Source organism: Amphibalanus amphitrite, unplaced genomic scaffold (genome assembly GCF_019059575.1).
Source record: "Amphibalanus amphitrite isolate SeventyFive unplaced genomic scaffold, NRLGWU_Aamphi_draft 000100F_arrow, whole genome shotgun sequence".
Classification (NCBI taxonomy): Eukaryota; Metazoa; Arthropoda; class Thecostraca; order Balanomorpha; family Balanidae; genus Amphibalanus; species Amphibalanus amphitrite.
The window spans coordinates 385,952-413,764 of record NW_024881595.1 but is presented as its reverse complement, the minus strand read 5'-3'; the positions used below and the strand labels follow the sequence as shown (position 1 = coordinate 413,764).

Genomic DNA, 27,813 nt, shown 5'->3' with positions numbered 1-27,813 from the left:
ATGACCCCATATTGAGCTCTGTGATGACCCCGAGTTGACCTCTGTAACCTGACCTGCCCCCAAGTTGCCTTCTGTGACCTGACGTGTCTCAGATTACTTCCGTGGTCTCCAATTGAGCTCTGTGATGACCCCAAGTTGACCTCCGTGACCTGAAGTGTCCCAGATGACCTCTGTAACATCCAATTGTGACCTCAATCTCCAACTCTACTAACTCTCTGTGACCTCATACTCTCTTAACTCATTTCTTCTAAAGCATCGCTTCTAGATGCCCTATAGCGCCACGAATCTCCTGTGATCGATCCCAAAATTCATGGCAACTCACGTGAGCGTTAGCAACCACAAGTCACCCAGTTGAGACCAAGCTTCAGAATCAGAGAACATGCTTGAACTGGCTGTCTCATAAGCTCGCAAACCAGAAGGGCGAATGTTCCTTTATGCTTGATAGAGTTTTCGACCTTACTGACGCTTACTACGGGATCAGCTGATCGTGTAGCCTTTTAAATTCTCGAGTAAAGCGGGTATTTAAACCTTGTCGCAGCTACGTTCTGTCGTATCCTCCGACAAACCCCTTTTTCCTCAACATCCCTCCTTTTTCGCTACGACACAACTTGCGACGGGACATGTGTCGTAACTTGCGACGTGTCGTAAATGGACTTGCGACGCCCTGGATCCCCCCGGCCTTAGAACGAATGGCTATGTAGTCAGGGGGCTAAAATCAGCGATCGAGGCTTTCTCATTGGAACCACCTAATTTTCAATGAGTCGTCTCATTCAGCAAAGGGAATGACCAATCCCCAGGACATGAACATTGACCTATCGATACAATTTGGGTGGAAGGGGCATTAAAAACCGTTACGGTATAACCATATAACTCGCATGCCGTATTTTAACGGAAATATGGCATGAAGTAGATAAAGAAGTTATCAATTGCTTCTGTATATCTATACCGAGATAAAAACAGCACTAAGCTATGCCGGTATGCATGAATGATGACCTTTGCCAATTTGCTAGCCGACCTCCCCGAGTCCCGGAGTTGCAGAGACGGATGAGGGAGGGGCGCAAGCTTTACACCACCGTCGGGTGGTTGCTGTATGAGTTTAGCTTTGTCCCTCCCCCACAAACACCCAAACCCGCACACAGCATGTGCGTTTGAGCATATGGAAAGGAAGCTGGCCAAGAGGCAAGAACATCACAGGACAGTAACACCGAAACTCCATCCTCAACCCATTATGAAAGAAATATGTTTGCAATTTTGCTTATGACGGACAGCACTGGCCTGGCCGAACGCGTGCACGACTGCTCGTGACTCCAATTCTGGGCATGTGTCACTTCTATACCAGCTGATGACTTGAGACGGGTGCAGATAGCTTGTCATGGAACCAGTGCCTGGTGACGGCCGCTGCCAGCAGTATCCTTTCAAGATAACGGACCTTACACTGCACACTGCACTCTATACAGGCTCAGTCCAAACCCTCAGCTGATGTTGAACTGAAGTCGACGAATGCCATCTGTCTCCCTCATCCGTCAACCGTCTCTGCAACTCCGGGACTCGGGGAGGTCGGCTAGCAAATTGGCAAAGGTCATCATTCATGCATACCGGCATAGCTTAGTGCTGTTTTATCTCGGTATAGATATACAGAAGCAAAACGAAGATGAAGACGAAGATGAAGATGTCATTGCCTAAAGCTGGAAATTAGGAAGGTGCCAAAGTCTAGACGGCTCAGCCAACTCCGAGGTAGAACCGTTTACTGACTCCTGGCATTGCCTGGGGGCCGACACAGTGGGTGGGCCATTGACCTTAGGTGGCGGACCTGGTTCTCCTCGTCTTCAGTCTCTGCACGCACACTCCCTCATATGATGCGTCCTGGTACCACCATACGGCCCATGCAGGATGAAAATCTCCTGCTACATTAGTTTCTTCAAACTCAGACGCCAACTAGGTACCTGAGATCACAAGTGATCTGTGCAAGAAGCTGTGAAAGGTCTTTGTCACATATCAACCATGCACGTATCAGCGCATGGCTAGTCGCCTGTGGTCGAATATGAACTCGTAAATGATCTGCAGTTGTATCGGAAACTCTTACACAAGAACGGTGTGTATCTGTCCCCACTGAAGAAATGGAATAGTACATGATTGGTGGGCATGGAAAGAATCGACGCTTTCGAGTTTGTTTTCGGATTAGAAGTTGATATTTTTGGGTAGAACACCCAGATTCATCCTACCCTGTCTCATAGGTGTATTACATCGTAGCCGTGAGCGATCAGGACGGAGTTTCTTGTGGAAGCATACGGTCAAAATGGTTCGATCGTTTTTTAATTACATGATTTGAAATCCATTCGAAGCCATGATCTGTGAGATGTATCCTGAGCTCATTTGCACAAACTTTAATTGTATGGACACAAAGAGCCTGTCATGAACAGAGACGTGGCAACTGAAGGTCACATTTTAATTTGACCTCACAGGTCATCAAAGGTCACCATTACAACTCATGACCTTCAAGAGGCAGAAGATTTCAAAAATGATTACACGCTGACCAGAACGATACCAAGAACAGGGGCAAAACATCCCGGGCCGGGATGTTTTGCTCCTGTTGTTGGTCGCCGGGATTCCCGGCGTTTTCACCAAATGTTACAATATCGACATCGTAATGATCGCTAGTAAAGCATTTAACCGGAACCACGTGATGGAGCACATCGATCTGGATGAGGAAATGAGCGATCAATGACCCCTCTACCCGACTTTCAAAACAAAAACTTTGCCTTTAGTGCGATTTATTATCAGCGTCAAATAGGCATAATTCTAGGTAAATACGCAAATTTCAATCTCAATTCGCGACCCCTAAACCACCTTTGATTTTAATATTTTTGGCATCATTGGAATCACAAGCCGCGAAATAATGGGAAAAACCACCCCCACCCACAAATTTCCAAAATCGGGAAAAATGGGTACCCCTAATGGGCATGACAGCTGAATCTGATGGTGGTCGGAAATTTACCGAAAGAAAATGCATAGCTGGATGATACCAATGGTGGTTTGGAGTTTGGACATGGTTGGCTAAATAGATTTTAGATTGTAGGCAGGTAGAAGTTAGATATGTAAATTGAAAAAGTTCTAGCGGGTTGACATTATATTCAGTTTAAGCCGCCAGTCGGTCCCGTAGCTCAGCCGGTAGAGCGTTGGACTCCGCGTGGTGAGAGCACGCGATCCCGTTTATAACAGTCCGGGTTGAAGGGTTCGAAGCACGACGGGCGCTTGATGTTGCTGAGCCAACTGACAGTTATGGTTGTGGTTGGTGGCAGGCCGTAGCCAGGCGAAGTCAGTGAGGGAACCGGCCGTGCGCGGCTATGTGCGCACGTTAAATTTTGGACTCCAAATTCTGTCATAGAACCAGACTGGTTATTGATTTACTTTTTTTTGGATCGCTTGAATCATTGATGCATCTGATTTTTTTCTCGATTCAATAACCGTTGGATTCCTTCAAAAAAAGGTGAATCGATTCGTTTCGATTCAGAATTAAAAAACAAAAAAGGGAACGTTTTAGGTAAGTTTGATTCAGCCAAACAGTTATGGAATGATTCTTTTTTCGATTCGAATAAAAAATCTCAAACCAATGTTTTGGCGATTATTTTTACATAATGAATTTTTACATCTGAACAGCGCCATTGTTGCATTTCATGTGCATTGTTGATAATGAACTATGCTCACTTAATTTTTATTTTATTTTTTAGTTCATGAATCGTTAATTTTTTCAATCCAATCAACCCTAAATGCGTGCTATTCTACCATGGCTTGGCTTGTGAATCGAACAGTCCTGAACTTTTCGATTCGACAAATTTTGTTTGATTCAATCAAATCGATTCAATCACGGGTGAATCGAACGAATCGAACACCAGTCTGCATAGAACCGGAATTGCGCGATCGGAGGGCAGAGCACAGGGTCACCACAAAAAGCTTCGCTTAGCGTGGGCTCTGTCCCTCATGTGAATAATTCAATTCAAAGGGTTCGGACTAAATTTATCAAAAAGAAATGCCTATCCTCAATCTGAAAGAAACCATCAGTAGGGAGGCAAACAGCCCACTTTTTGACGCTAGGAGAAGGAGCCTAATCTAAAAGCTCCCAGCTCGTGGCCTGGTTAGCATGGTTACCGAGCTTACACGGCCGAGTGGCGCAGTACTCATCAGCCGTCTCCGTTGCGTATATTGCTGATCTCTATAATATGACTGGTAGTAGGATAACATTATACAACCATCGTTTGGTCTTACGATGGGCAACGAAACAGTGACCTGCTGGCTGCTCCCATCACCCACCTGCACCGTGCAACCAAATGAGCTGCAAGGTTAGCTGGAACTGAATATCGACCTTGAACTGCCCCTGTTGGCATGTGCTACGTGACTATATAAACAGACCCCGCGTAGAGCGGTCCGCTGCGCCCGAGCCTCAGCCGACGCGGGCGAGTAGTGGTGGAGACGCGTGCTGTGCAGTGCTGAAAACATTGCCGCCTGCAGTGGTATATAGCGTAAGTGTGGTTTACAGGCGGCTTTGATTGGGCAACAGTGAAGGTAGGTGGATGCTTACTTCTTACGAGATTATACTGAGCACACGTGAAATTATTGGTAAGTCAATTTTCCATACTGCTTCTATATTATCACCAACCCAACAACGATATGTAAGTACATACATATTACTGAAACTGCCTGTGCAATACCAATGCTCGCTTTATAATCACATGAAGTTATAAAACAAACAAGGCAGTCTCAAGGTGAATCAACAATGCAAGGTAAGGAGACGAGATAAGCATATTTATTTAAGTCATTTCCGAACAATTTAACTTGGCTAAACGCTGTTTCAGAGCAACGGGATTACATTTTTAGCAATTATCTAAGTGTTAAATCAATCGACTAACGTACAGCTTTTCAAAGGGAACTGCGCTCATGCCAACTCATTCACGAAACAAAGAAGAGTTCCGTCCGTTTTAATACCGAAACAAGGCACTAAAAAAATTAAATAGCATGTTAGGAGAAATGTAGCTTTTTATGCTTGAGTTGCTCAGTATTTGAACCAACTTTGAAAGCAAAGAAGTGTTTGTTGTTTATTTCTAAGGATAAGTAATTGAAACGTGTGCAATTATTTGTTTTCTCTAACTGGTGAAGTCCACTGCCGGCAGTGCCGGCGTACTGACCGTTTTAGCTCCTCCCGGGTTCACCCGGTCTCCCTCAGTCGGTCACAGCCAGCGACCCCGTGATGGCGCCCATCGTGGAGACATTTGTGGACGGCTTCCACGACACGGTAGCTGTCGAAATGATGAATTACAACAGGCTCGGGAACACTGGTGAGTACGGTGACACGAGTTTAAACGACAACGGTTCAAACTTCAACCAAAGTGTCGGAATGCTTCATCCACACCATATTTGTTTCTTATTTCACTTACTGCTGACGTTTTGATTTACGTCAGCAGTAAGTACTGTATCTGATAACAATTTTCGCACACAATAATATAAAAAATGAGTTACATATCTGTAAACTACATAAATATGCACTAAAGGAACACGGTTTCCGACCGGCCGCCATGCACTGGTCGCCGTTTCTGAATATCAGTCCTTTGTTACCGCAGAGTTGCTTGTCTCGGAGCTGAGTCTCGGCGGCGGAGGTTTCGGAGGGCTGTATGGCGAGTATGACCGTGACGGGGCCATTCAGGCCATCGACCTGGCGCTCCGGTCCGGGGTGAACCTGATCGACACCTCGCCCTGGTACGGCCAGGGCCACAGCGAGCAGCTCATTGGTGAGGTGAGGATGTAAATGAGCACACCCAAACACGGTCAGATACAAGGGTGCTGAGTGCTGACATCGAGGCACGTGCATTAAACTGCAGTGAAATGCATTTCACGGTTCGTTGGTCCTTGCATTCCCAAGTGGCTGTGCTGGATCCTCCAGGCCTTCGATCTGACCTAAGCTGACATTAGCCGTTTTCACGACGGGCTATCCGGCGAATGCACCTGATTTGACCAAATCTGCACCTAATCTGTACCAGATGTGCACCAAATGTGTACCAGATGGCCGTCGTGAAAACGGCTATTATCGTTCCTTTCCTTATATGTACATACGTATACCTACATAGTACATACATGTATATGGACAAACATACATACATGCGCAACCGTGGCATTCCAACCAACGTAGTCTTTTTCAATGTCCTGACCTATAGCTTGACCTGACCTATTTCTCTTTCTATGAAATATGCTGTCAATCTCTTAGTGATTTACAGCATATACAATATACATACAGTATAAACGTACCGTTCCAAAACATAATCTACCTGACCTGACCTGACCTGACCTGACCTGACCTGACCTGACCTGACCTGACCCGTCCCATCTCCCAGGCGGTGCGAAACATACCCCGCCAGGCCTTTAACATGGCCGACAAGGTAGGCCGTTACGAGCTGGAGCCGGCGCGGATGTTCGACTTTCGTCCAGAGCGGGTCCGCCTCAGCGTGGAGCACAGTCTGCAGCTGCTGGGTCTCTCCAGGATCGACCTGCTGCAGGTGCATGACCTGGAGTTCTGCGCTGACCTGGAGACGATCGTCAGCGAGACGCTGCCGGCACTGGACGAGCTGCGCCAGCAGGGCCTGGTGCGCTACGTCGGCATCACAGGTGGGCGGGGATAAGAGGGTCTTGTGGCGGGGCTTGACAAGGGGTTGCATGAGGCGATTGTGGGTCAAATGTTTTGCTTGTGAATGCATACTGTATTGTCAAGTGTGGAATGTACTGGATATTGCACTGACTGGCTTGCGTCGAGTGTCTAACATATTTGGTGCTTCTCTTTGTTCCTCAGGTTATCCCGTGAGCACGCTCAAAGAAGTGGTCAAGCGAAGTAAGGTGAAAATCGACTCAGTTTTATCGTACAGCCGAAACAATCTCCATGACAACACACTGGAATCGTTTATACCATTTTTCCGGTAAGCCTTGGTGCTCAAAACGGACGCTAGCATATTATTTGTTAAAGTTTCTAACACATAATTTGTAAATATGTTATCTTGCTTCCCTAATTCAATCAACATTTATGTCAACTTACATGCATTCTAGATGTAATCTAGTCATCTGCTTTGACCTCCAGTGAACGGAATATCGGCGTCATAGACGCCGGAGCCACCTCGATGGGTCTCCTATCACCCGTGGACCCCCCGGACTGGCACCCGGCCTCCGATAAGCTCAAACAGGCCTGTCGCGAGATGAAACAGCTCTGCAAGGTATTTACGAAACGGCAAACACCTGCGCAGACGGCATAGATCTTCTCATATCTTATTTTCTCATACTCTTCAATGCTATTTTAGTTGTGATATAAATCCGATAGAAGTGATATCTACATAGGTATATCATTTATGTCGTTTTCATATTCTAACATTTTCGTGACAATCATTGGTATAGTTGGGACATTTCCTGATGGCGCATTCCGCTGTTCCTCCAGTCGCGCGGCTTTGACCTGACCCGCCTGGCGCTGCACTACTTCCTGACCCGGCCCGGTGTGACGTCACACCTGATGGGTGTGACGTCACCGGAGCAGGTGCGTCAGGACCTGGAGATGAGCCGAGAGCCAATCAGCGCCGAGGAGACGGTCATGCTGCGGGAAGTGCTGGACAGGTGCGTGGAAACGGCCGCGACCGCGATATACCATTCGTTGGCGTGTTTATCGGTCCATGTGTACTGTATAATATATGTACACACTGCACAGTACACAGTACACACTCAAGTAGACACTGCACAAACACTGCGTAACGTTAATGTGACATTAATAAGTCTTTAGCTCTGTTGTCGCTTTCGCTTTTGGTTCTGTCACGAGTCACGACGGTGATTGTTTCCAGTGATAGGTATCCCGTATTTCCGCAGGTTCGCCAGTTTGCCTGCCGAAATTCGTCACTGGGAGGCGACCAGCACCGACAATTACTGGGAAGCGATTAACAAGGCCAAGGGTAACGACAAGCTCAGTGTATAGGCAACGATATTTTGAATGAATTACATTGTTATTGCTGTTGTTTAGAGAGCCATTGCCGAACCGGTTTTAAGAGACGACTGAAACTGAACGAGGAAGCGATATCCGGACAAACGAACATCTACACATGCTAATTCTGCAAGTTATGATGTTTTTTTTTCTAGTAAGGAACAGGTAAAATTGAGCAGGTATGAGGTAGATTTGTATTTAACGAGACGATGTTTGAAAGGTAGGTAGGTAGGTATATACGATAAAACGTATCCGCCTGTCCGGTATGCAACAGATAAGGTGCCTACATAGTCGGTACTACATTCCACTATGCTTATGCAAAACGGTGGCATCGGAACAGCACGTTAAGTGAAACATTGCTTCATGAAACCCCGTCTACAGGTTATCTTGGACATTCTGGATCTGGTTGACCCGAATATATCTTTTTGTGCTCGTATACGCTGCACACAGAAAAATATTAACACCGTTAGCGGTGTAATTGCACAGTACATATCTGAGCACTTGAGGAAAATTAATTTAGTCCCTTCCCCGCTTAAATTACTCGCGCTTCCAAATGAACACCAGGAAGAAGGTAATAGAACACTGTTAGGAGGGTCGGGTGTTTTGCTACATGTAGTAAAACACCCAACCCTCCTAACAGTGTTCTATTACCTTCTTCCTGGTGTTCATTTGGAAGCGCGAGTAATTTAAGCGGGGAAGGGACTAAATTAACTTTCCTCAAGTGCTCAGATATGTACTGTGCAATTACACCGCTAACGGTGTCAATATTTTTATGTGTGTGCGCTCTGCTCTAGGTCATAGGTGAGTGTATATGTTCACTTGCTTTGTACACCACCGCTGTTTTATGTTTGTTTTTCTCTTGGTAAGCGTCCTCATCCCAATATTTATGTAACGGGCCCGTCTGCGCCTTGTGCAAGTGGGTCTGGGAGTATGTGCACGGACTATTGTAGGAGGACCTTGAGAAGAGCTGGCAAATAAATGAGCGATGAAAATGCTCATTTTGTCATGATAAAAAAACGAATGTTCTGAATTGCCGTCCAGTTTATGTCAAACAATCATCTCACCACACGCTAGCTTGATATGTGTTCACTACAAATCGAGACAAAATTAAGCAGGCTGTATCTTCGGTAAAAATGCACCGAGGCATGATTGCAAGCGAGGTTGCATGATTGCAAAAATGCAAGCGAGGCATGATTGTAATGCGTATTGCATCTGCTGCAAGCTGTACATAGAGCGTCAACAGATTTGCCTGATCCCCATGGGCCATTTTTTGGACATTTGCTTGGAAGTGTTTTCACAAACTATGGCATGGCACCAGTGGACCGTGAGTTTGGCCAATTCACGGCGGTAACGAGCTACCAGTTGATATTTTGTATGAAATTTAAAGACACCGACATGCGTTATAGCCTTCGGGAAAACACATTTAATGCTCATTTGTTAAATTTGAGGCGTGGCACTGGCAGGCAGGATTATCAAGCCTCGTTCCAACTGGAATTTTTACATCGGCCGGGGCCCTCAATGCGCCCCTTGGTTAGTGTGTTGGCGCGAGGTCGGACCAGAAGATCACCTTCTGGTTACATATGTTGATCTGCATGAGCCTCTTGTGCGAAATAATACACTTGGCTCACTAAGTACCATATTATAAAGGACAGCCTGGAGGAATAAAGTCGAACTCAAGATATACTTTGAAATAACGCATACACTATGGCATCCAGTGGTAGCTTGCATAGGTACTGACAATTAAATGGACGCTAGCTCTAGTGTCATCGCTAGCATCGCTAGAGAACACTCCATTGTCTAGTAAATTGTCGCCCTTTAACTCAAAAAAATGATTCTCTTCTTTATAGGTCGACCTTTTTCTTTTTTCTTTTTTTTTTAACCTTTCTTGACCATTAGGCTAGCAACTGTCTCATTGGATGTAGGCCAGCTCCACAAGGCAGCCGGAGCACATTCCATCACGGTCCAGCTCCGCCGTGAACCCGCACGCTGCAGCACACCGGCACCTAACAGCGCGTTCCATCAGACGCGGCGTGCCGATGGTCTCCCCCCTATACATCTGCCCGTTGGCATTCCGCCGCTCCCCACTCGGTCGGTGACCAGGTGTGCCGGCGGCCGGTCGGCCGCAGGTTCCACCGCCCCGGGGCAGTCGGCTCGGCCCGAGGGCCCGCGCCCGCCGGCCGTCAGCCACGCGCGCGCCGCCGGCGGACACGCGCCGCCGCATTCCGCGCATTCCGCGCCGCCGCTGGGCGCGCGGCGCACAGGTGCCGGCATTCCGCCAGGGGGCGCGCTCCCACGACCCGGGGCGCGCGTCACCTGGCGGCGGCCGGTCCGCCGGCACCCCGTGGGAACTCTCTCAGCGCGGCGGCAGGAGGCGGGACGGAGTAGGAGCCGGCCGGCGAAACGGACGCCCTTTGGGAAGGACCAAACGGGAAGATGATAAGCAAGGGTGTCTTATTCTTTTGGGTATGCAATTCATAACTTGCAGTTATATGCTTCTGCAAATCAAATGAAGTACTGATGAACGTCTTGTAAGCATATAAAAAAGAGATAAAACGGAGAAATGGAACTTTAAACGGTCCTCACTCTTCTCCAAAACGGTTCTTGGGCGACATCAGCAGCGTGACTATTTCAGGCTGTTTTCAGGATGATTCTTCAAGACCAGTTGGGTCGAGCTCGTGCAAAGGTCGTTCCAATCAAATCAAAACTCAGCAGAGCAACACTCATTCTTTAACAATTCAATTTTGGTGGAAGCAGGTGTTTTCTTTTTCTTTTAGGGCATCCCATTCCATAGAATGTTCCGAAAACTTTATCCCTTCTACTCATCCTTCACACTTCAGCATCGTCATGTTGTGGACTCATCGTATCTGCTCGAACGCTTCCCACTGGCAGTGCCAACTCGTCATCTGCGGAATATGATTCTCTTCCATGTACCCTTCGCTCGTGTCAACACAGTGGGGAACAGCCCATTCTATCGTATACCGGAACTGTGCAACACCCTCTTGGATAGCAACCGCGAGGTAGACGTGTGGACGAATGTCTCTAAGATTCGTGTGATCACTTACGTATACGTAAGTAGTCTCTGAAGTCTGAGAGGTCTTTGGTCTGCGTATTTATGTACCTATGTATGTCTCCTACCATGTATGTATTTTTCACTATGCGACTTCGACTGTAATTGGGCTGCCCCTGCCCGTTGATGATGTAGGTACTCAATAAACTAAACTAAACTAAACTAGACGGCAGGAACGAAAACATTTTTTTTTTTCAGCAATTATTTCATCCAGAATTGACTGTTACGCTTCATATTGCTCTAAAATTTTCGATTGAACTTGTAACATTATTACGCTCAAGGATAGCACAATTGATTGATATTATTTAGGGGTGATTTAGGGCTAAGTTAATTTAAGTGAAGTGACATCACAAAGGCGTACAGGCACATACCTACTATAAGCTTCTCAGCAACTTGTTGCCCATGACTTCACCGCGCATAAGATTAGCTATATTGATTTAATGTCGATAACTGCAACAGATAAGAGGCAATACAATATCGGAAGAGACAGATTCTTCCTTCACCGGGAATGGTATGGTACACCACATGTGATACCATTAAACATGTTTGCACGGAGTTCGAAATTTGCCGGGCAAGTGAGTAAATAATATAACTATTTGTCAAAATGATCACAATAAAATGCAAAAACAGTAATCAGGCATGACCTGGACCCGCAAGCAGTCATCTGAGTTAGTAGGGCAACCCTCAGCTGAGTCAGTTCCGCGAGCACCTCTGATCTGTTTCGAATTCCCACGCCTATCCGGGCGCACAATGCACGCACCGCTCGGCCGGGCGCAGCGGCGGGCCATGGCTCGGGACCAAAAGCGGCTCGGGCGGGTCGGCGGACATCAGTCGAGCCGCGGGTTCCGGTGTGGTAGCAGCTCCCGTCCCCTGAGCTCCTCCCGTCCCTCGCCGTCCGTCGTCCGCCGCCGCGGGTTCCCCCTGCTGACGTCACAGCTGTGAGGGGAGAGGACCAAGTGTTGGTAGTTCGGTTCACTCGCCATGGAGAGAGCACCGATGGAGTTCGACTGTCATCGCGCCGATTCGTCGTCAGAGTCCAAGGCAGACATGAAAAAGGTGAGCACCTGATATGGGATGCGTTGGACTGTTGACACGGCTGCCCGGCGCCTGCTGTCTCCCGAGACATTGCCATCGACGGCAAGGCGGGAAGCACACGGTCCCTTAGGGATATCTAACGGTCGATAATTTTGGGGAATGGGATGATTGGTCACCCTGGATTGATCGTTTTCGACATGCCTGTTTTATATAACAGGTCATTCAGCTCTGTTCACTTTATTTTGTTTTATTTTATTTCATTTTATTTTATGTATTTTGTTTTATTTTATTTCATTTTATTTTATGCATTTTGTTTTATTTCATTTTATTTTATTTTAATTTATCTTATTTAGTTCACTTTTGAATAGGTTGATGCAAGTTACTTGAGCGAAAAAAAAGACACTATGCTTCATATGTAGTGTTAGTGTGCATGTGATTTGTGATTTCTTACTCAGCTGATTGCTGTCTGGAAAGCACCGTTCTCTGAAAATAATGCGTTAAGTTCTCATAAGGTAGGTATCATGCGTAAAGGTATCATGACAGTAGCCTTGATACCGTTCTGTGTAGAATCATATGTGAGACAGGTAACTGACATTGTATCTGACGATACGTTGTGTCCATTCCAGAACAACAAGCCCGTGATGGAGAAAAAGCGCAGAGCCAAGATCAACGGCTGTTTGGGCGAGCTGAAGTCCCTCATACTGGACGCCCTACAGAAAGATGTAAGTGCAGAATAAGTGGAACATTTCTTATTGTTAAGAACGGGTTTAATGATAAATGGATTTCAACATTTAACATAACTGTCATTTACCTAAATTATACGTTTTAACATAATGTTAACATAGTGCTAGAGCTATAATAACATTTAGCATAATACATTATTTAGCATCGTTGATCTATGTACTGATGCACTTAACCACCGTATTCATTTAATTCGTCGCTGGCCCTAGCATTCAGTATGAATGCTTATACTACTTATGAAAACTGCCATAAGTGTTTTAATTACGGAGCGAGCGAAGCGAGCTCGGACTTTTGGGACGCAAAGTGAGTAAATAATATACTTTTGGGACCGCACTTTGGGCAAAGACTTTTGGGACCGCACGGCTTTTGCGGACGCAAAAGCGTCCGCAAAAGCCGTGCGGACGCTTTTGCGAGGCTTATATCTCAGCAACCACTTGACCGATTTACACGCGGTAATTTTTGTAGGGTAGCTTCATTCCTTCTACCAAGTATTGGACTATTCCCGACGCATGTGGGTGACCCCTTATGCACGTGCCACGTGCAAAACGAAGAGGTGTCAGTTTTGTAATTGTTGCAATATCTCGGTAACTACTTGGCCGATTGCGCTGAAAGTTGGCATGTAGGTAGGCACCCACTAGGCACTGCATATCCGTGTGCCAGAGTTGGGGTGCTGCTGCACGTGCGCACGTGCAGGGGTCGTTTCCAGATCTCGAGAACGGCTGGACCGATGGCGCTCAAATTTGGTACACGGTTAGGGACCAGTTAGTAGGGTGCCGTGCACAAGTCAGTTGGGACCCATTTTGCACGTGCGCACGTGCAGGGTGCCGCTCCCAGATCTCGAGAACGGCTGGGCCGATTGTGCTCAAATTTGGCACATCGCTAGAGACCGGTCAGTAGGGTGCCGTGCACAAGTCAGTTGGAGGTACCCCCTCGAAATTTCGCACGTGCAAGACTCGCCCCCTCGCTCGCTCCGTTAGTCGCCCCAAAAGGCGCTATACTGGTTATTAGGTATTATGCAATAGGTATCACAATATGTCTTTTTTCCTCGCAAAGAAGCGGCGCGACCGAAGCATCGATAAATTGAGAACGTTCACACTTCACTTGGTATGGGTATCCGAGCACGAACCCCACTTGCACACCTTTCCAGATGGAGTGCCGTGTATGCACGCTATAAGAGATACGTGAGTCTTATACGAGCCTGAAGGAAACCTGTTCACAGTAATCTTTTCTGCTGGAGAGAACCGTTTCTGCTATCTCTACAGATATAGCAGTACCCAGTTATGATTACATATGTATTTCTAGGCACCCGTTTTCAGTCCCGTAATCGGCATGTTTTAATTATTCTTGCGTATCGTCATTGAATATCAAAGGTGGAAGCTGTATCATTTATAAAATAGGGTTAGCTGAAAATGATGATGCATGGAAAGGTTCATTTTGCAATACCACAAATATGAATATCAGATGCACGATAAGACGAGATGCTGATCAGAAGACGAGAAGGAATTCACCGAAATTGGTGTCGGTCAACGCTGGAGAGCTAGGAAATGAATGACGTTACACACAAGGGCGCAGAGTGGAGCAATTTCCCAAATTGGCGTCCCCATAGGTATGCGGCGGCGCTGTTTACAAAAGCTAATGATGCTCTCCGGTCCGGTGGGCGCTGGGAGAGCACATTCCTGCGGTACCGCTCGGCACCTGTCCCGGCGCGGCCGCCGGATGCGTTCCCACAGTGCGCTCCCCTGCTCATCACCGGAGGCACCTGCCGCCGCTCCGGTCTATTGTAGGACGGCGGGGGATCAGAGGGAGGGTGACTGCCCCGGTCCCTCTCCCTCCGGTCGGAACGCTGCCCCACTGCGGCCCTGACTTCCGAGTCGCGTAGGGGATATGACTGGCAGGATGTGGCCACTGGTTGGGATGGACGCGGTGGCGGCTAATATCAAGGATAAATTGACCAGGGAGCATGTAATGAAGCGTTTGGATAGAAAGAATGGCGTGCAGTGCTATGTAGCGAGTTGGTGAATTTCTAGCCAACACTGGTTCGTTTTGCTGGGAGCGTTCGTATGATTATGATTGTTTTAAGGACTTAATTTAATTAGATTTCGCTGTTTGTAATAGCTTCCTTACCATATAGGAACGTCGTAAGAGCGATTATAGGCGTGAAGTCAAATAATTTGTCGGTACACGGTAGCCAGGAAATGCGCACCCAAACAAAACATCACGGGCGCGCGCCGGGTCGGCGCGGCTTTCTCACCCCGGCGGCGGCTCCCAGCCCGTCACCGGCTCGCCGAGGGGTCGACAGGCGCTCCCACGCCGGTGACCCGGCGCGCTCTCTGACCGTAATGGGGTCAGGTCGACCGGCGCGCGCCGCCGTGAGAGAGCCGGCCGCTCCCACGCCGCCGCTTCCGGTGACCGGGGAGCGGCGGCGGCTGGCGGCGGTGGGCGGTGGACGGGCGGTGAGCGGTGGACGGCGTGTGCCAGCCACCGGCCGGTCGCCGCTCGGGTCGCACAGGTCACCTGTATGGTGGGACCGGCGCGGGCTGGGTCGACGGGCAGCCGCCGGCCGTTAGGGCAGCTTCCCAGGCGCCGCGAGGGATCATTATGTGGGTGGGACCGGTGTCTGGAGGACACTCAGGACAGGTGAAGGTGGAAGGTGACAAAAAGTCGTGGACTTGTTCAAGGGGATATCCGTATGCCCTGGTTCATTAGAGCTGGCCTAATTTATTGCCTGACAATTAAAGCACGCAATAAAATGAATTAATGAATGGGTGAACGAATGAACGTTCTTAAGTATGAGCTCAATGAAAATTTAAGCGACATCCGTGCATGCATGTGCTTGGAGATAAGATGGATTGCTTGATAGTTTTACTGGTAGGTTAGGTACTGAACCTTTCTCTATCCTGAACATTTCTAAACATCATTTTGTCAATGGCCTGGCCATCAATATGAATGTATGATTGGCAGATGAATGAAGGATAGATGGGATAGATAGACAAGATGCATGAATGTGTGCATGAATGAAAGAACGGATGACTGAACACCGAAATGGCTGAATCATCGCGTGAATGAATGAAATATTTCTAGCATTTACAAATATACTAATAGGTTATCTCTCAATACACCCGCCGCGTCACTGCTCTCATCCATGACCCTCCGAACGACGCACACTGGCGCTTCTTCTCACGACTCCGCTCCAGCGCTGCCGACCGAGCCGGGGCACTCGTCCCCACGCTCGGCGGCGCTGCTGCGGCCCGATCAGTGCCGCCTGAGCGGCGCGTCGCCTCGTCCCGCCGGGGGTCCTCCGTCCGTCCGCGGTCCACCGATCACGCTCCCGTCACGGACAGCCACCCACGGCGGCGCCGTTCGTGCCGGGACCTATCACTTCCGGGCTGTTTAAACACGGCCAGACGGGGCTGATTGGCTGACCCAGTGCCGTAATAGAATGCTGGTGGTCCGTAATGAGTGGTTTGATCGGAAATGACGCGTTCAGAGGAGCCGTTTGGGCCGGACTGGTCGGATATCCCGGACGAAAGTCGGAAATGTTAGTGCGGAAAGGAAGTGCTAGTTGAATTATATCGATGGGAGAACGGAAGACGCCAGCGCCAGTTTTTGTGCCTTCAAATTGTCAGCATAAGTGATTTGCTTTCCCCACACCCTTCCGCGAATGAATTCGACATTGTTCAGCGTGAGCTATGACCACCTATATCGGAATTCATCCAAGAGTTGCTATAACAATTGAATCCATAACATCGACAAACACCGTTTGTTTTATAGGTCTTACTTTCACAATAATTTATATTTAGTAAATAGTTTAGTGAATGTACCACAAAATGCGTATGATCGAGGTAAAATGGAACACTATGCATGACTGTTTTCCTGGAACCCTCCCCGAAAGAAAAGCTCGTAATCCAACATAAAAATAATATACTTTCATTAAAAAATAATAAGTTGCTAAATGCAAATCTGCTCGCTCATCTGACCACGATCTCTCTCTGTCTATTGCAGCCGGCGCGTCACAGTAAGCTGGAGAAGGCGGACATTCTGGAGATGACGGTGCGCCACCTGCAGAACGTGCAGCGCCAGCAGCTGGCCATGGCCGTCGCCTTCGACCCGTCCGTCCTCACCAAGGTCAAGAACGGCTTCACAGAGTGCGGGCAGGAGGTGGCCAGGTCAGTGCAGAGCCGTGAAAAATGACTGTCACCTGTGGGCCGGACTTGCATGCAATACAAATAGGTAAAACTGAAACGTGCTTGGATAAAACGTAGGTGCTCTGCCAAACCAGCATGACATTAAACTATTCCAATTAATCTCAGTTTATGGCTTGCACACGTGACAAACAGCTACTACCGTTGACTTGATAAAACTGTCGCTCTTGAGCGTGACGTCCGGATCAATCGTCCTTGACCCTGACCTCTATCACCGGCAGGTATGTGGGCCGTATCGAAGGCGTCGACAACGGCGTCAGGAAGCGTCTTCTAGCGCACGTGGAGCGCTGCGTCTCGAATCTTCAGCAGATGACGCCTTTGTCCTTCTCCGCCATGGCTTCCCCGAGCGTCATGAGTGTTCCGGTACTGCCACCGCCAGCGCCGCCTAGCGGTGACCTCAACAACAACGGAGCGCATGCGCGTCTTCTGGCCGGCCTGCAGACCTTGATGGCCAATCGTCTGCTGAATGGAGAACTAGGACCTCCTCAGGCCACCCGTCCACCGGCCACGGCCACCAGCACGCCTCAGAGGAGCTTCGCGCCGCCAGCGCCATCTCTTGGCGGCCGCGGAACTGGAGCTTTGACGCCGTCGGCGTTTGAGCGCGTGCGACCGTCAGCGGCGGGCGCTCAGTTGGTCCGTCCGATTCCGATCCCGCTCGATCTGAAGAAGCGAGCGTTCGAGGCCGAGGCTGAGAGCGAGGGAGAGAGACCGGTCAAGCGGCAGCGGGTGCCGTACAGTGAGAGCAGCGAGGAGTCAGAAGTCAGTGACCTCGGCGTGGACCGGAAACAGGCCGATGACATGTGGAGACCGTGGTGAGGAGAGACGGCGGAACTCCGTGCCCTATCACTGTGATATCATGTGAGCTGTTGTGATCAAGTACAACGACATAGAAATATTGATCAAGTACAAAACAACGATAAAAATGCTAGTTTTTAGTCGCTTGCTTTGTAGTTTAAGTATGAGTTACGTGCATGTTTTTTGCTGTGCGCTGTAAGAATGGGGCGCTCTTGAAACGTTCCTGCTATGAAGTCGTCATTCTTTTGTAAATATTTGACGTTTTATGGTCATGTCTTACAGCGTAAGTGCAGTTGCGTCCTCCAGCAACCAACATTTACCTTTGCATGTAAGCTGTCGACATGTGTGCGCGACATGTGTAAAAGAACCCATATAAGTTGCATACGTTTGATGGTTCTTCGCCGTGCATCCGCTTGCATTGTTACCGTGCGCGTGACTATGTTCTGTGAACCGTTGGTATGAGCCCGTGTGCGTCACTTTTGTGGCAGTTGGCTGGTTGAAAAAATCAATAAAAGAAATGTTTGAGAACGTATGTGACGTTGAAAGAGCTCAAAGATCGCACACACATACACACACTGCTGGGTTCTTTTGTGGTTCGTTCGGTCCACCGTACCTATTGCGTATGTACGTAACACATGCACACGTTTTTTAAAGCGCACACAATTGCGTACGCAATGCACGCGAATATTTTGAAGCGTTTCCTAGCCGACAACACACGCGCACCAAAAATGGCTAAATTTCACGTGCATACCTACGCACCCCAAAGCATGACTTGCATTTCAAATTTGTTTTATTTATAGGTAGGCAGGCAGTAGGCACACATTTAATAAAATTCACGCGTGTCCAAATAAAAACCATGGGTTCCTACTTACAAAAATGCTAGCCTTTTTATAAAGCTAAGTTTAATCAATGCTATCGCTTTGTGCAAATAATAGATTTCCTACCTCCTCTTACTTGGCTGCCGTTCGCAATGCCGGACAGCCATGCATCAATCCATCTGCACATAGGTATAAGTCATAATGATCTTGCACTGCTAATTACAGTCTCACTATCGAGTATCGACCAGTGGCCGAGTAAGCAAGGATGTAATAGCAGTTGACTTAGTACCTACTCGCGAGAGTTCCCTCCGCGAACAATACCTACGTCATGTAATACGTCTATGTGATAATAATAATGTAATAATAATAAGAGTTCCCTCCGTGATTGTCGTTCCTAACTATATAGCTTATCGATAATTAGCGATCACCCGACCAACGAAAGATAAACAACGTGAATGCACTATGCACCTCATAAGTACAAATATAAACAAAGGCAAATATAAAAAAAGCAAATATAGCGCATTCATATAAAAAAAGCAAATATAGCGCATTCATATAAATCATTAATTGTAAGACCGCTTATAAGGTTACATGAACCTAAATTCTAAAGACTGAAAATATCAGCGCCTGATTCAGCAAATACGAAGCACATAGTCCGTATCAGCGACGCACACGAATCGATAGGCGTCCCGCGGAAGCAGTGATCAGAGATACGCGGTATGCAGCAGCTAGCTAATATTGCTAATGGAGTGCGCCTCTTGGCATCCAGCGTGCGTATCACTCTTTGCTGTGCCGGCGGGCAAGATTGCTCCACCGGCCGCTCAGGTGCGCTGGCGGGCGGCGGCGGTGGCGGAGGCGGAGGTGGCTCGGGGAGTCGGGGGCGGGCGGGGGCGCGGGCGGCCGGCAGGAGCAGCCCGGTCGCGCACATTGATCGGCACCCGGTCCGGTCGGTTCGTCGGAAGTCGTCGGCGCCGACGGCGAGCCCGACGGCGGCGACGCGGCCGAGTGGGGACCTGAGCGGCGTCCCGGCTGTCGTTCAGTTCCCGGGATGATCGGCTCGTCAGGTGTTGGTCAGTTGCAGTCGCCTGGTGACACAGAGGCAGATCGATAAGGAGGCTGAACGCGGGGAGACGTCGACACCGGGTTCCGTGTGAGGCGTCGGGGCGGAGGAGAAGCGGTGCGCGCGGCGGACTGACGATACCAGCAACAAGTGGACGATCGTGGGAGCTGCACCGGGGGCTGCTGACGCTGCCAGCTCGTCCAGGTGCTGCCTGTGCTAGCGGAGCTGAAGAGCGTGACGAGGCTGGACAACGTGAGCAGCGGTGTCTGCCTCGCTGTGATAGATAGCTGTGATCGAGGTAAGTGCGAATGGGTGCCGAAGGGTTGGCTGTGCGTAAGAGTGAGAGTGAGTGGTTGTCTCGTGACTGTTTCTCTCTCTCCCTCTCTCTCTCTCTCTCTCTCTCTCTCTCTCTCTCTCTCTCTCTCTCTCTCTCTCTCTCTCTCTCTCTCTCTCTCTCTCTCTCTCCCTCAGCAAAGTAACAACGGTTATCTGAGACCCATTGACTGTATGCAAGTACAAGAGTTTGAGTTCATTCGGGAAAAGTATACCATTCCTACAGTGAATTTGTGACATACATTTAGGTATATGCACAGAGCATACATTATACAGTGTGCAAGACCATTGTCCAGCCAATCCTTTGTTCTGAACATTGTTGTGGTGTACCGTGACAATAATAACTGTGGACCATAGCATTCCTGACCTGACCCGACCCGTCCTGGGGTCGACAGTCGGTCAATGATCGACGCTCGCCCCACCATGGCTGAGGCCTTGGCTGAAGAGCCCGACTACAACATATTCGAGAACAAGACGGGGCTGGCTGAGGACCTCAAGTTTCTGGCGAGTATGCCGGAGCTGTGTGATGTGACGTTTCTGGTCGGCGACACTCGGGAGCCCGTCTGCGCCGTCCGCGCCGTCCTGGCCTCCCGCAGCAGGTCGGTATTTGGCATGCAGGAGGGGCAGGGTCCAGGTCATTTCTGGCTCCTCCATGCTGTCCGTGCAGTCCTGACACCCTCCAGTACGTCAATGCCTTTTTGGCTAAAGGACTGTGGCTGATTTTGAATTTCGCTATAAAGGCGTCCCAAGACTAAAATCTCAGTAATGTCGCAGGTAGCTCATTCAGCCAAATATATGATCGAAATTAAGCGTTTTTTTTTTAATTTACGATAACATGAAAGGTGAAGAGTGCTATGCATTTTCTCTTATGTTTCAGAGTATTTCACAAGATGTTTTACTCGTCGTCATCACCTCAGAGGAAGAAAGATCAGCCTCAGAAGGAGAATAAGCTCAGGTTATTTCTGAAAAGAAGCAGCGAGCCACTCCTCAACATTCAAAATCCGACAGAAAAGGTACGACCACCACGGATAGTTGCGCTATGAGTAGGTATTTTTGTCCATAATTTTGTTATGACTGTTCTTCAATTCAGCATAAGGCAATACTGACTGGTATTTGTATGTTGTATCATGTATGCCTACACACATAACACGTCTTCTTTGAACTTTATATTCTCCTTTCAAGAGAATAGCTTATCTTGAGTAAATGACGATTGAGGCGACACAGATTTACTAAGCAGTTAATGAGAGCTGCTTTAATAATTCTTATGAAATGTGAATGTCCTCTTTCGTGCTAGAATCGTGTTTCGTTTTTCATAATCCAGCAAAAAAGAAAATTGGTTATTTCATTCTTACTTAATTTGGAAAACGGCCACAAACATTTACATAATTCAACGAATTTTGATTACGATTTATATGCACTTTTACTGAAGCCAAGCTATTCTCTATTTGTTATACCTATATCAAGACGATCTAGCTATTTGTGGTTACGATTATGGTTATTAATTGTGTTTTAGCTACACGTCCGACGTCCGCTAGTCTCAGTCAATGGATATGTGTCAGCTTTTATGTGTATTCAAGTGTTCTTAGTCTGCTTATGTAACAAGCTACGTTATTTCAAGCAACTCGTTCATGAAGTTTTAAATCACATAAAATAAAGAGTAAACGTTTACTAGTGCCCGTAAAATTGTACCACATTTTTTATATTATTCGCTAAATCATCAATCAGACTGAATTCTTTCATAAGCTCCATTCTTCTCGCTCTGTCACTTTTGTCGGCATGGTTCATATTTGTGTGTTTAAGTTTCATTGGCCGTTTGTCCATGGGGTTGTTTGTCCATATTCGATGTTATTTTGCTGTTGTCGCGGGGAGGTATCGATGGGCCGTAAAACTACAGGTGTTATCAAATGTTCTGACTTTTTGCAGCGTCATGGCTTCTCACAACAGCTGGCTACTATCCCCGAGGTAAAACGTTGCTCTTTGCCTTCACCCTGCTGCATCCCGCCCCACCCCTACTCAAACACCTTAGTTATTACGACATATGACACCGATCCCCCTCCCGACCGAGTATGTCACGCGCCCCAGTCACAATATCAGCAGATATTTAGATAAAAGGATCTTAAAAACCGTCTGGCTTTCTTAATGACTAGCCATGACCCCAGGCAGGGTCATCGGGCCTCTCGCCAGCCTAGAAAGAAACGCGAACTCAGTTGAGTTAATTAACATCTGTCGAGTTACCGGTAACATTATGCTTGTAAGACAGTAATTGCTTGGGCGAATTCCCGGATGCTGGTTACGTCAATCCCTGCCCCTCGACACTGAGAAGACAAATCGCATGCGTGATGCCAGTCAACTGCATGAATGGTGTTACTGCATGAATTTGGTTACGGGGAAATGGGTAAAAATGTTTCCTCAATGGCTTGTCTAAGCGTCACGTACTCATACGTCTTTACTACGACTAGGTATCTGTAGTATTAAAAAAGATTATTTACAAATGCATTTTTCTTTTATGTAAAGCAATCGTTTATCAAAATCCTGGCACCTTGAAAAAGGCTTGCATGTATGCAAACATGACCAGCTATGAAGAGCTTCCGAAATATTAGAAGAAGAATGGTGCTTTATTTCAAACCAAGAGGTTCAAATGTGTAACACATGCAATTAATATTTATCGGTTTACTACATATCTATGCCCGTGAAGCGACAGGGATACCAAAGAAGCCGAACTCCTCAAATGCCCACCCAGCAGCTATATGTGTATATATGTACATATAGCGCCCCTGTCTATTGTTTGCAGCCGAACCAGAGTCAGCATCAGACGCTCATCATTGAGGAGTTTGAGCCAGACGTGTTCCGTCAGCTCATCGAGTACGTTCACACGGGCTGCGTGACGCTGCAGCCGCGCACTCTGCTCGGTGAGTGTGACGGCACTCTGCCTGGTGAGTGTCGAGTCGAGGCACTCTGCTCGGTGAGTCTGACAGAGACACAGCACTCTATTGGTGAGTGCCACGACACTCTGCTCGGTGAGTGTGACAGAGACACAGCACTCTATCGGTGAGTGCCACGACACTCTGCTTGGTGAGTGTGACAGAGACACAGCACTCTATTGGTGAGTGTCACGACACTCTGCTTGGTGAGTGACACGGCACTCTGCCTGGTGAGTGTCACGACACTCTACTCGGTGAGTGTGACAGAGACACAGCACTCTATTGGTGAGTGTCACGACACTCTACTTGGTGAGTCATACGACACTCTGCTCACTGCTCAGAGGGTGTCACGACTCTGCGGACGGCGAGTGACCCTGCAGCCGCGCACTCTACTCGATGAGTGACAAGGCACTCTGCCTGGTGAGTGTCGAGAGTCGAGACACTCTGCCTGGTGAGTGTAGACACTCTGCCCAGGCTGCAAACACTATACTATATGTAGTTCATCCTGTCCTCTGCAAATCTGACGCACAACCATCTCTCTCTCTCTCTCTCTCTCTCTCTCTCTCTCTCTCTCTCTCTCTCTCTCTCTCTCTCTCTCTCTCTCTCTCTCTCTCTCTCTCTCTCTCTCTCTCTCTCTCTCTCTCTCTCTCTCTCTCTCTCACTCTCTCTCACTCTCTCTCACTCTCTCTTCCCTCTCTCTCTCTCTCACTCTCTCTCTCTCTCTCTCTCTCTCTCTCTCTCTCTCTCTCTCTCTCTCTATCTCTCTCTCTCTCTCTCTCTGTCTCTCTCTCTCTCTATCTCTCTCTGCTAGGTCTAATGAACGCCGCCGACTATTACGGACTGGACGAGCTGCGTCGTGCCTGCGCCGGCTTCGTCCAGTGTTGCATCAACGTGGACACCGTGTGCGCCCTGCTGGCCTCCGCAGAGCGATACATACAGTACAAATGCACCAAGTCCATGGTTCAGAAGGTGAGATCGGGGGGGGGGGGGGCGGTCCATAAAGACGGCTAGTACGAGCCGAATAAATGATGTTTGGCAGTTAAACTTAACCATATAAGAATTATGTCCGTCAGATACATAATTTGTAAGCATGTTGATATATTGCAAGCGTTCATTCTGTGAGGTATTTTTATTTGTTAGTGTTTTAAACCATGCTTGTCATTTATCTACCGCCTTTTCCGCACTCTTATTACCATAGGCGGCGGAACGGGGGGGGGGGGGGGCACCGGGGCACTGTGTCCTTGATTTTCCCAGGCTAATGGGATTTTCCCATCCCATTAGCCCTGCCCCTATGGGCGTTGCATGGAAAGAATGGGACCAAAAGTCGGCAGTACCCCCCCCCCCCCCGTAATTGAAGTTGTTCCGCCGTTACTGCTTATTACCGTACTATACATACCTACATCCAGCATAAATCATTTTTCCTAGCCAGGAAGATGAATGTGTAGTAAAAAAGGGCTGGAGCTGTCCCGAGCCCCTCACTCGTTTTGTCCTGCCCGCTGCAGGTGCTCGAGTTTGTCGACATGCACGGTAACGAGGTGCTCAGTTTGGGCTCGTTCACACTGCTGCCTCAGCACGTGGTCAGGCTGATCCTCGTGCGAGAGCTGAACGCAGACGAGCTCACCAAGTTCCAGGTGAGATGCGATACGATATAGGCCGGCCGAGATTTAGAACGTTTTAGAATAAAATAGGGTGAATAGGTCAAAAACGCCCCCCTTAAGCGCGAAACTTTCTGACACTCAACCCAACACAGATTACTTAAACATTTGGGCACCATCATGTAGCTCATTCTTTTTACTACGTTTTGAGACCAAGAAAAGACACCTGCGTGAGGTATTTAACCCCCCAAAAAGGTTTTCGCATACCCTTGCAAAAGGGCGTTTTGCCCCATACCCTGGGTAATACGCCCACACCCATGTGCAAAGCGCCCCCACCCCATCTATCAATAGAAAATGATGAACATGGCAGAACTTGACGTCATTCTGACGTCATTTGTGGTCAACCTATCATAGCCTTTGGAATAAAATTTTGTTGCAATGTGTAAAATGGATGCCCAGAGGAGTCCTGAAAGTTTGGTGACGATATCTGCAGTCGTTTAGGATATATCAGCAAAAAAGGACAGGGAGAGGCCTTTTCGGCCCCGACCTACAGGGCGCTACCCTGCACTCTCACCACCGTGCAAAACGCCCCCCTTTCACAAAACTGGGGGCGTCTTGCCCCATGCATCGAGTAGGCGTCTTGCCCCATCCACTCCATTTCCGGTCAACAAAATATTGACAAAAAACGCGCCACTAACGCCGCAGCATAATATATTCAACAGAATGACAATAAAACGCAGTTTTGAGTGATGTGCACAATAGCAAGTTTTGTGATATAAAGAGGGCATCAAAATATTAGGAATCTTCTGTAAAAACAACAAAAACAACACCCAAAACCAACATCAGCACCTACCCACGCTGCTCCTCAAGACTCTGAACCGGAAATAGAGACCTACGTAAACAAGCAGCTGACTGTTCTGAAAGACAGGATAAAACACCTATCCGTCGATAAGAAATACGATTTTTTTTAGGGGAGGCGTTTAACCCAGGGGTGCGTTTTCCCCATAGTTACCCTAAACGCTTCTAGAATAGTTTAGTGAGCGTAAATAACGTAACATTCAACAACAACAACAACAACAACAACAACAACAACAACAACAACAACAACAACAACAACAACAACAACAACAACAACAATTCAACAACAGCAACACTGAGGCCCCTGATTTTCAGGGTTATTTTCTCGTAAAAGGTCAGCATTAAAGCATATAGCTTTATCAGTGACAGTTATAAAGACACTTTTGCATTTTATAGACATTTTTACCAGAAAAAAAAACTTTAAAATGCGATCTAGATAACTATATCATTTATTAGACAATTCTTTATAAAAGCTTTATTTTCCAGGCGGCTCTGATGTGGTCCAAGAAGTATTGCGACAACTCGAACCTGGACCTGGGTGAGGTCATCTCCACCTTCCTCGAGTACATCCAGTTCCACAAGGTGCCGGCCACGATCCTGATGAAGGACATCCGCCCGCTGGGCATCGTGCCCGACCACATCATCATGAACGCGTTGGCCTACCAGGCCGACCCGAGCAGCGTCGAGCCGTGCAGTTCGCGGCTCTCGCCCAAACGGGCGCGGCGCCTGCCCGTGCAGAGCTCACTGGACCCGTACGGCAGCAGCACCACCCTCTCGTCCAGCACGTCCAGCGACATCAACAGCGACCGGCACAGCTCGGACGGCAAGCACAGCTCCGAGGGCGGCTACACGGGCTCGCCGCTCGGCAGGATATCCTGAACGAAGCTGTCCCGAGGCGACAAGTATCAGTTATAGAAGGCTGGTGTACTCTGACGACCGAGACTCGAGTGGCTATACTGCAGATCATATCAGTTTGTGGCTGCATCCAAGTAATGTTGGTGGGGAGTTTGGGTGGATTCAAATGAAAAGAAGTTGAAAACCGTTAACCAAGAGATACCTTTTCACGCAATTAAAAGGCAGGGTGCAGATAAATGTTTTTGAAAGGGGTTGGTCGGGTTACTCAGGATGGAGACAGACCTTGCAGATGGACGCGCAGCTCCGTCAGTACAGGGTGAAAACGTCTCAGCTCCTGCTGAAACAGTCGGATGATCATGTAGGTAGGTACGGACGTTCTGCAGTCTTGCAACTCCTCAAATGTGTATTTCGTTGCGTCCTGAACCCTGACTGCGGTCCAAATCTCCCGAAGGTGTGTCACCAACCATCACTTGATTGCCACCCGCGATGTTGTCGACTGTCGTCACAAGTGTTGCACCTTCATGATGAAAAAATGACACGTTTTTAGAGTGAAAGTGCGGAGTCCGTAGGAATGTTATGTACCTATTACCGTATATTTGGGGTCAAATTAGCCCTGGATGCAATTTTCTCCAGTTTGTATCCGACTGCGCTCAGATTGTGTGACTTTGTTTTGAATTGAACCGGAATGAGTAACACTTGCCTGAGTATCTATACCTATGGTCTATGTAGCTTGTCTTTGAAACATTCCATGCATACCTATATCTTTGATCTTTTACACTCTGCAATGGATGTTTTGTATCCATCAGCACTGGGAAGGGAAACTCGTCATTTAACGATATTCACCGCCTGTCAAAAATATACTTCTTAAAAGTAAACATTCTTCAAAGTTTTGAATGCATCAGTATTGGAAAACGAGCAGACACCGGTGACCGGGTGAGCCCAGCCAGCTTGGCCGAATATCCATTGGTCGTTTAGGTATTGCTACACCTGGCTATGATCCACGACGGGCATTTGGGGGTTTTGCTTGACAATCACCGACATGAATGTGACAAATGATATTTCACACGTTCGCATTTTTTTATGACAGAAAGTCTGGGAATGCACGGATAATATGCGCCGATGTGCGTCAAATCGCCATTCTGGTCTGCAGAGCTGGGCGCGTTCCTCGATTTTCGGTAGTGCGTTAGCGTTCCTGCGTTCCTCCGGCCGCGGTTAGTGCGTTCCTGGAATAGCGTTCCTCAATTTTTTTCGCTCGGTGCGTTATGCGTTCCTGCGTTCCTGCGTTCCTCCCTCAAAAATACCGCCGAACCACGCGGCGCGGGCCCAACCAAACACGGGGCGAATCGATCACAGAATACCCAGAATGGCGACGTGGGGCAGAAAAGCAACTCGACATATCTTTTCCGAATCGAATATCTGAAATACGTTTTACCAATATCATCCGTAGGGTTTTCAACAAAAATACGACCTGCTTAAAAACAATAGTTAAGTTAAAAGATGTAGGGGAAGTTGGGGGAACGCCGAAGACTTTTTTTCT

General features: G+C 48.0%; 3 protein-coding genes across 6 annotated transcripts; all 3 read left to right on the top strand.

Moving 5' to 3' along the window:
- The first annotated feature begins 3,310 nt into the window (after positions 1 to 3,310).
- Positions 3,311 to 8,023, top strand: LOC122380526 (L-galactose dehydrogenase-like). 3 transcript variants are annotated; one of them, XM_043363743.1, is made up of 8 exons: positions 3,311 to 4,517; positions 5,219 to 5,330; positions 5,613 to 5,785; positions 6,381 to 6,651; positions 6,833 to 6,956; positions 7,115 to 7,247; positions 7,466 to 7,638; positions 7,885 to 8,023. In XM_043363743.1, exons 2-8 carry the CDS (start codon positions 5,243 to 5,245, stop codon positions 7,988 to 7,990), a joined length of 1,068 nt encoding a protein of 355 aa, XP_043219678.1. In that variant the 5' UTR covers positions 3,311 to 4,517; positions 5,219 to 5,242; the 3' UTR covers positions 7,991 to 8,023. The 3 variants fall into 3 exon arrangements, with proteins under 3 accessions (XP_043219678.1, XP_043219677.1, XP_043219679.1); XM_043363742.1 differs by having other exon boundaries at positions 4,271 to 4,560; XM_043363744.1 differs by lacking the exon at positions 3,311 to 4,517 and adding an exon at positions 4,587 to 4,614.
- Positions 8,024 to 11,866: 3,843 nt separating this feature from the next.
- Positions 11,867 to 18,359, top strand: LOC122380525 (transcription factor HES-4-like). Its single transcript, XM_043363741.1, has 4 exons — positions 11,867 to 12,119; positions 12,725 to 12,820; positions 16,842 to 17,005; positions 17,263 to 18,359. The coding sequence occupies exons 1-4, from the start codon at positions 12,045 to 12,047 to the stop codon at positions 17,855 to 17,857; spliced, it is 930 nt and encodes a 309-aa protein (XP_043219676.1). The 5' UTR covers positions 11,867 to 12,044; the 3' UTR covers positions 17,858 to 18,359.
- Positions 18,360 to 19,522: 1,163 nt separating this feature from the next.
- LOC122380524 (serine-enriched protein-like) lies at positions 19,523 to 27,151 on the top strand. Of its 2 annotated transcripts, XM_043363739.1 has the most exons (8): positions 19,523 to 20,012; positions 20,443 to 20,646; positions 20,925 to 21,060; positions 21,971 to 22,009; positions 22,839 to 22,956; positions 23,780 to 23,937; positions 24,471 to 24,599; positions 25,908 to 27,151. In XM_043363739.1, the coding sequence occupies exons 2-8, from the start codon at positions 20,450 to 20,452 to the stop codon at positions 26,298 to 26,300; spliced, it is 1,170 nt and encodes a 389-aa protein (XP_043219674.1). In that variant the 5' UTR covers positions 19,523 to 20,012; positions 20,443 to 20,449; the 3' UTR covers positions 26,301 to 27,151. The 2 variants fall into 2 exon arrangements, with proteins under 2 accessions (XP_043219674.1, XP_043219675.1); XM_043363740.1 differs by lacking the exon at positions 21,971 to 22,009 and having other exon boundaries at positions 19,696 to 20,012.
- Positions 27,152 to 27,813: the final 662 nt, after the last annotated feature.

Bases quoted from the DNA above. Each gene is read 5' to 3' on its own strand.
- LOC122380524 (XM_043363739.1), top strand. From the start codon at position 20,450: ATGATCGACGCTCGCCCCACCATGGCTGAGGCCTTGGCTGAAGAGCCC. The intron at 22,957-23,779 runs GTGAGTGTGACG...TCTCTCTGCTAG, and splicing joins GCAGCCGCGCACTCTGCTCG to GTCTAATGAACGCCGCCGAC. The intron at 23,938-24,470 runs GTGAGATCGGGG...TGCCCGCTGCAG, and splicing joins CCAAGTCCATGGTTCAGAAG to GTGCTCGAGTTTGTCGACAT.
- LOC122380525 (XM_043363741.1), top strand. From the start codon at position 12,045: ATGGAGAGAGCACCGATGGAGTTCGACTGTCATCGCGCCGATTCGTCG. The intron at 12,821-16,841 runs GTAAGTGCAGAA...TGTCTATTGCAG, and splicing joins TGGACGCCCTACAGAAAGAT to CCGGCGCGTCACAGTAAGCT. The intron at 17,006-17,262 runs GTCAGTGCAGAG...TATCACCGGCAG, and splicing joins TGCGGGCAGGAGGTGGCCAG to GTATGTGGGCCGTATCGAAG.
- LOC122380526 (XM_043363743.1), top strand. From the start codon at position 5,243: ATGGCGCCCATCGTGGAGACATTTGTGGACGGCTTCCACGACACGGTA. The intron at 6,652-6,832 runs GTGGGCGGGGAT...TTTGTTCCTCAG, and splicing joins GCGCTACGTCGGCATCACAG to GTTATCCCGTGAGCACGCTC. The intron at 7,248-7,465 runs GTATTTACGAAA...CTGTTCCTCCAG, and splicing joins AGATGAAACAGCTCTGCAAG to TCGCGCGGCTTTGACCTGAC.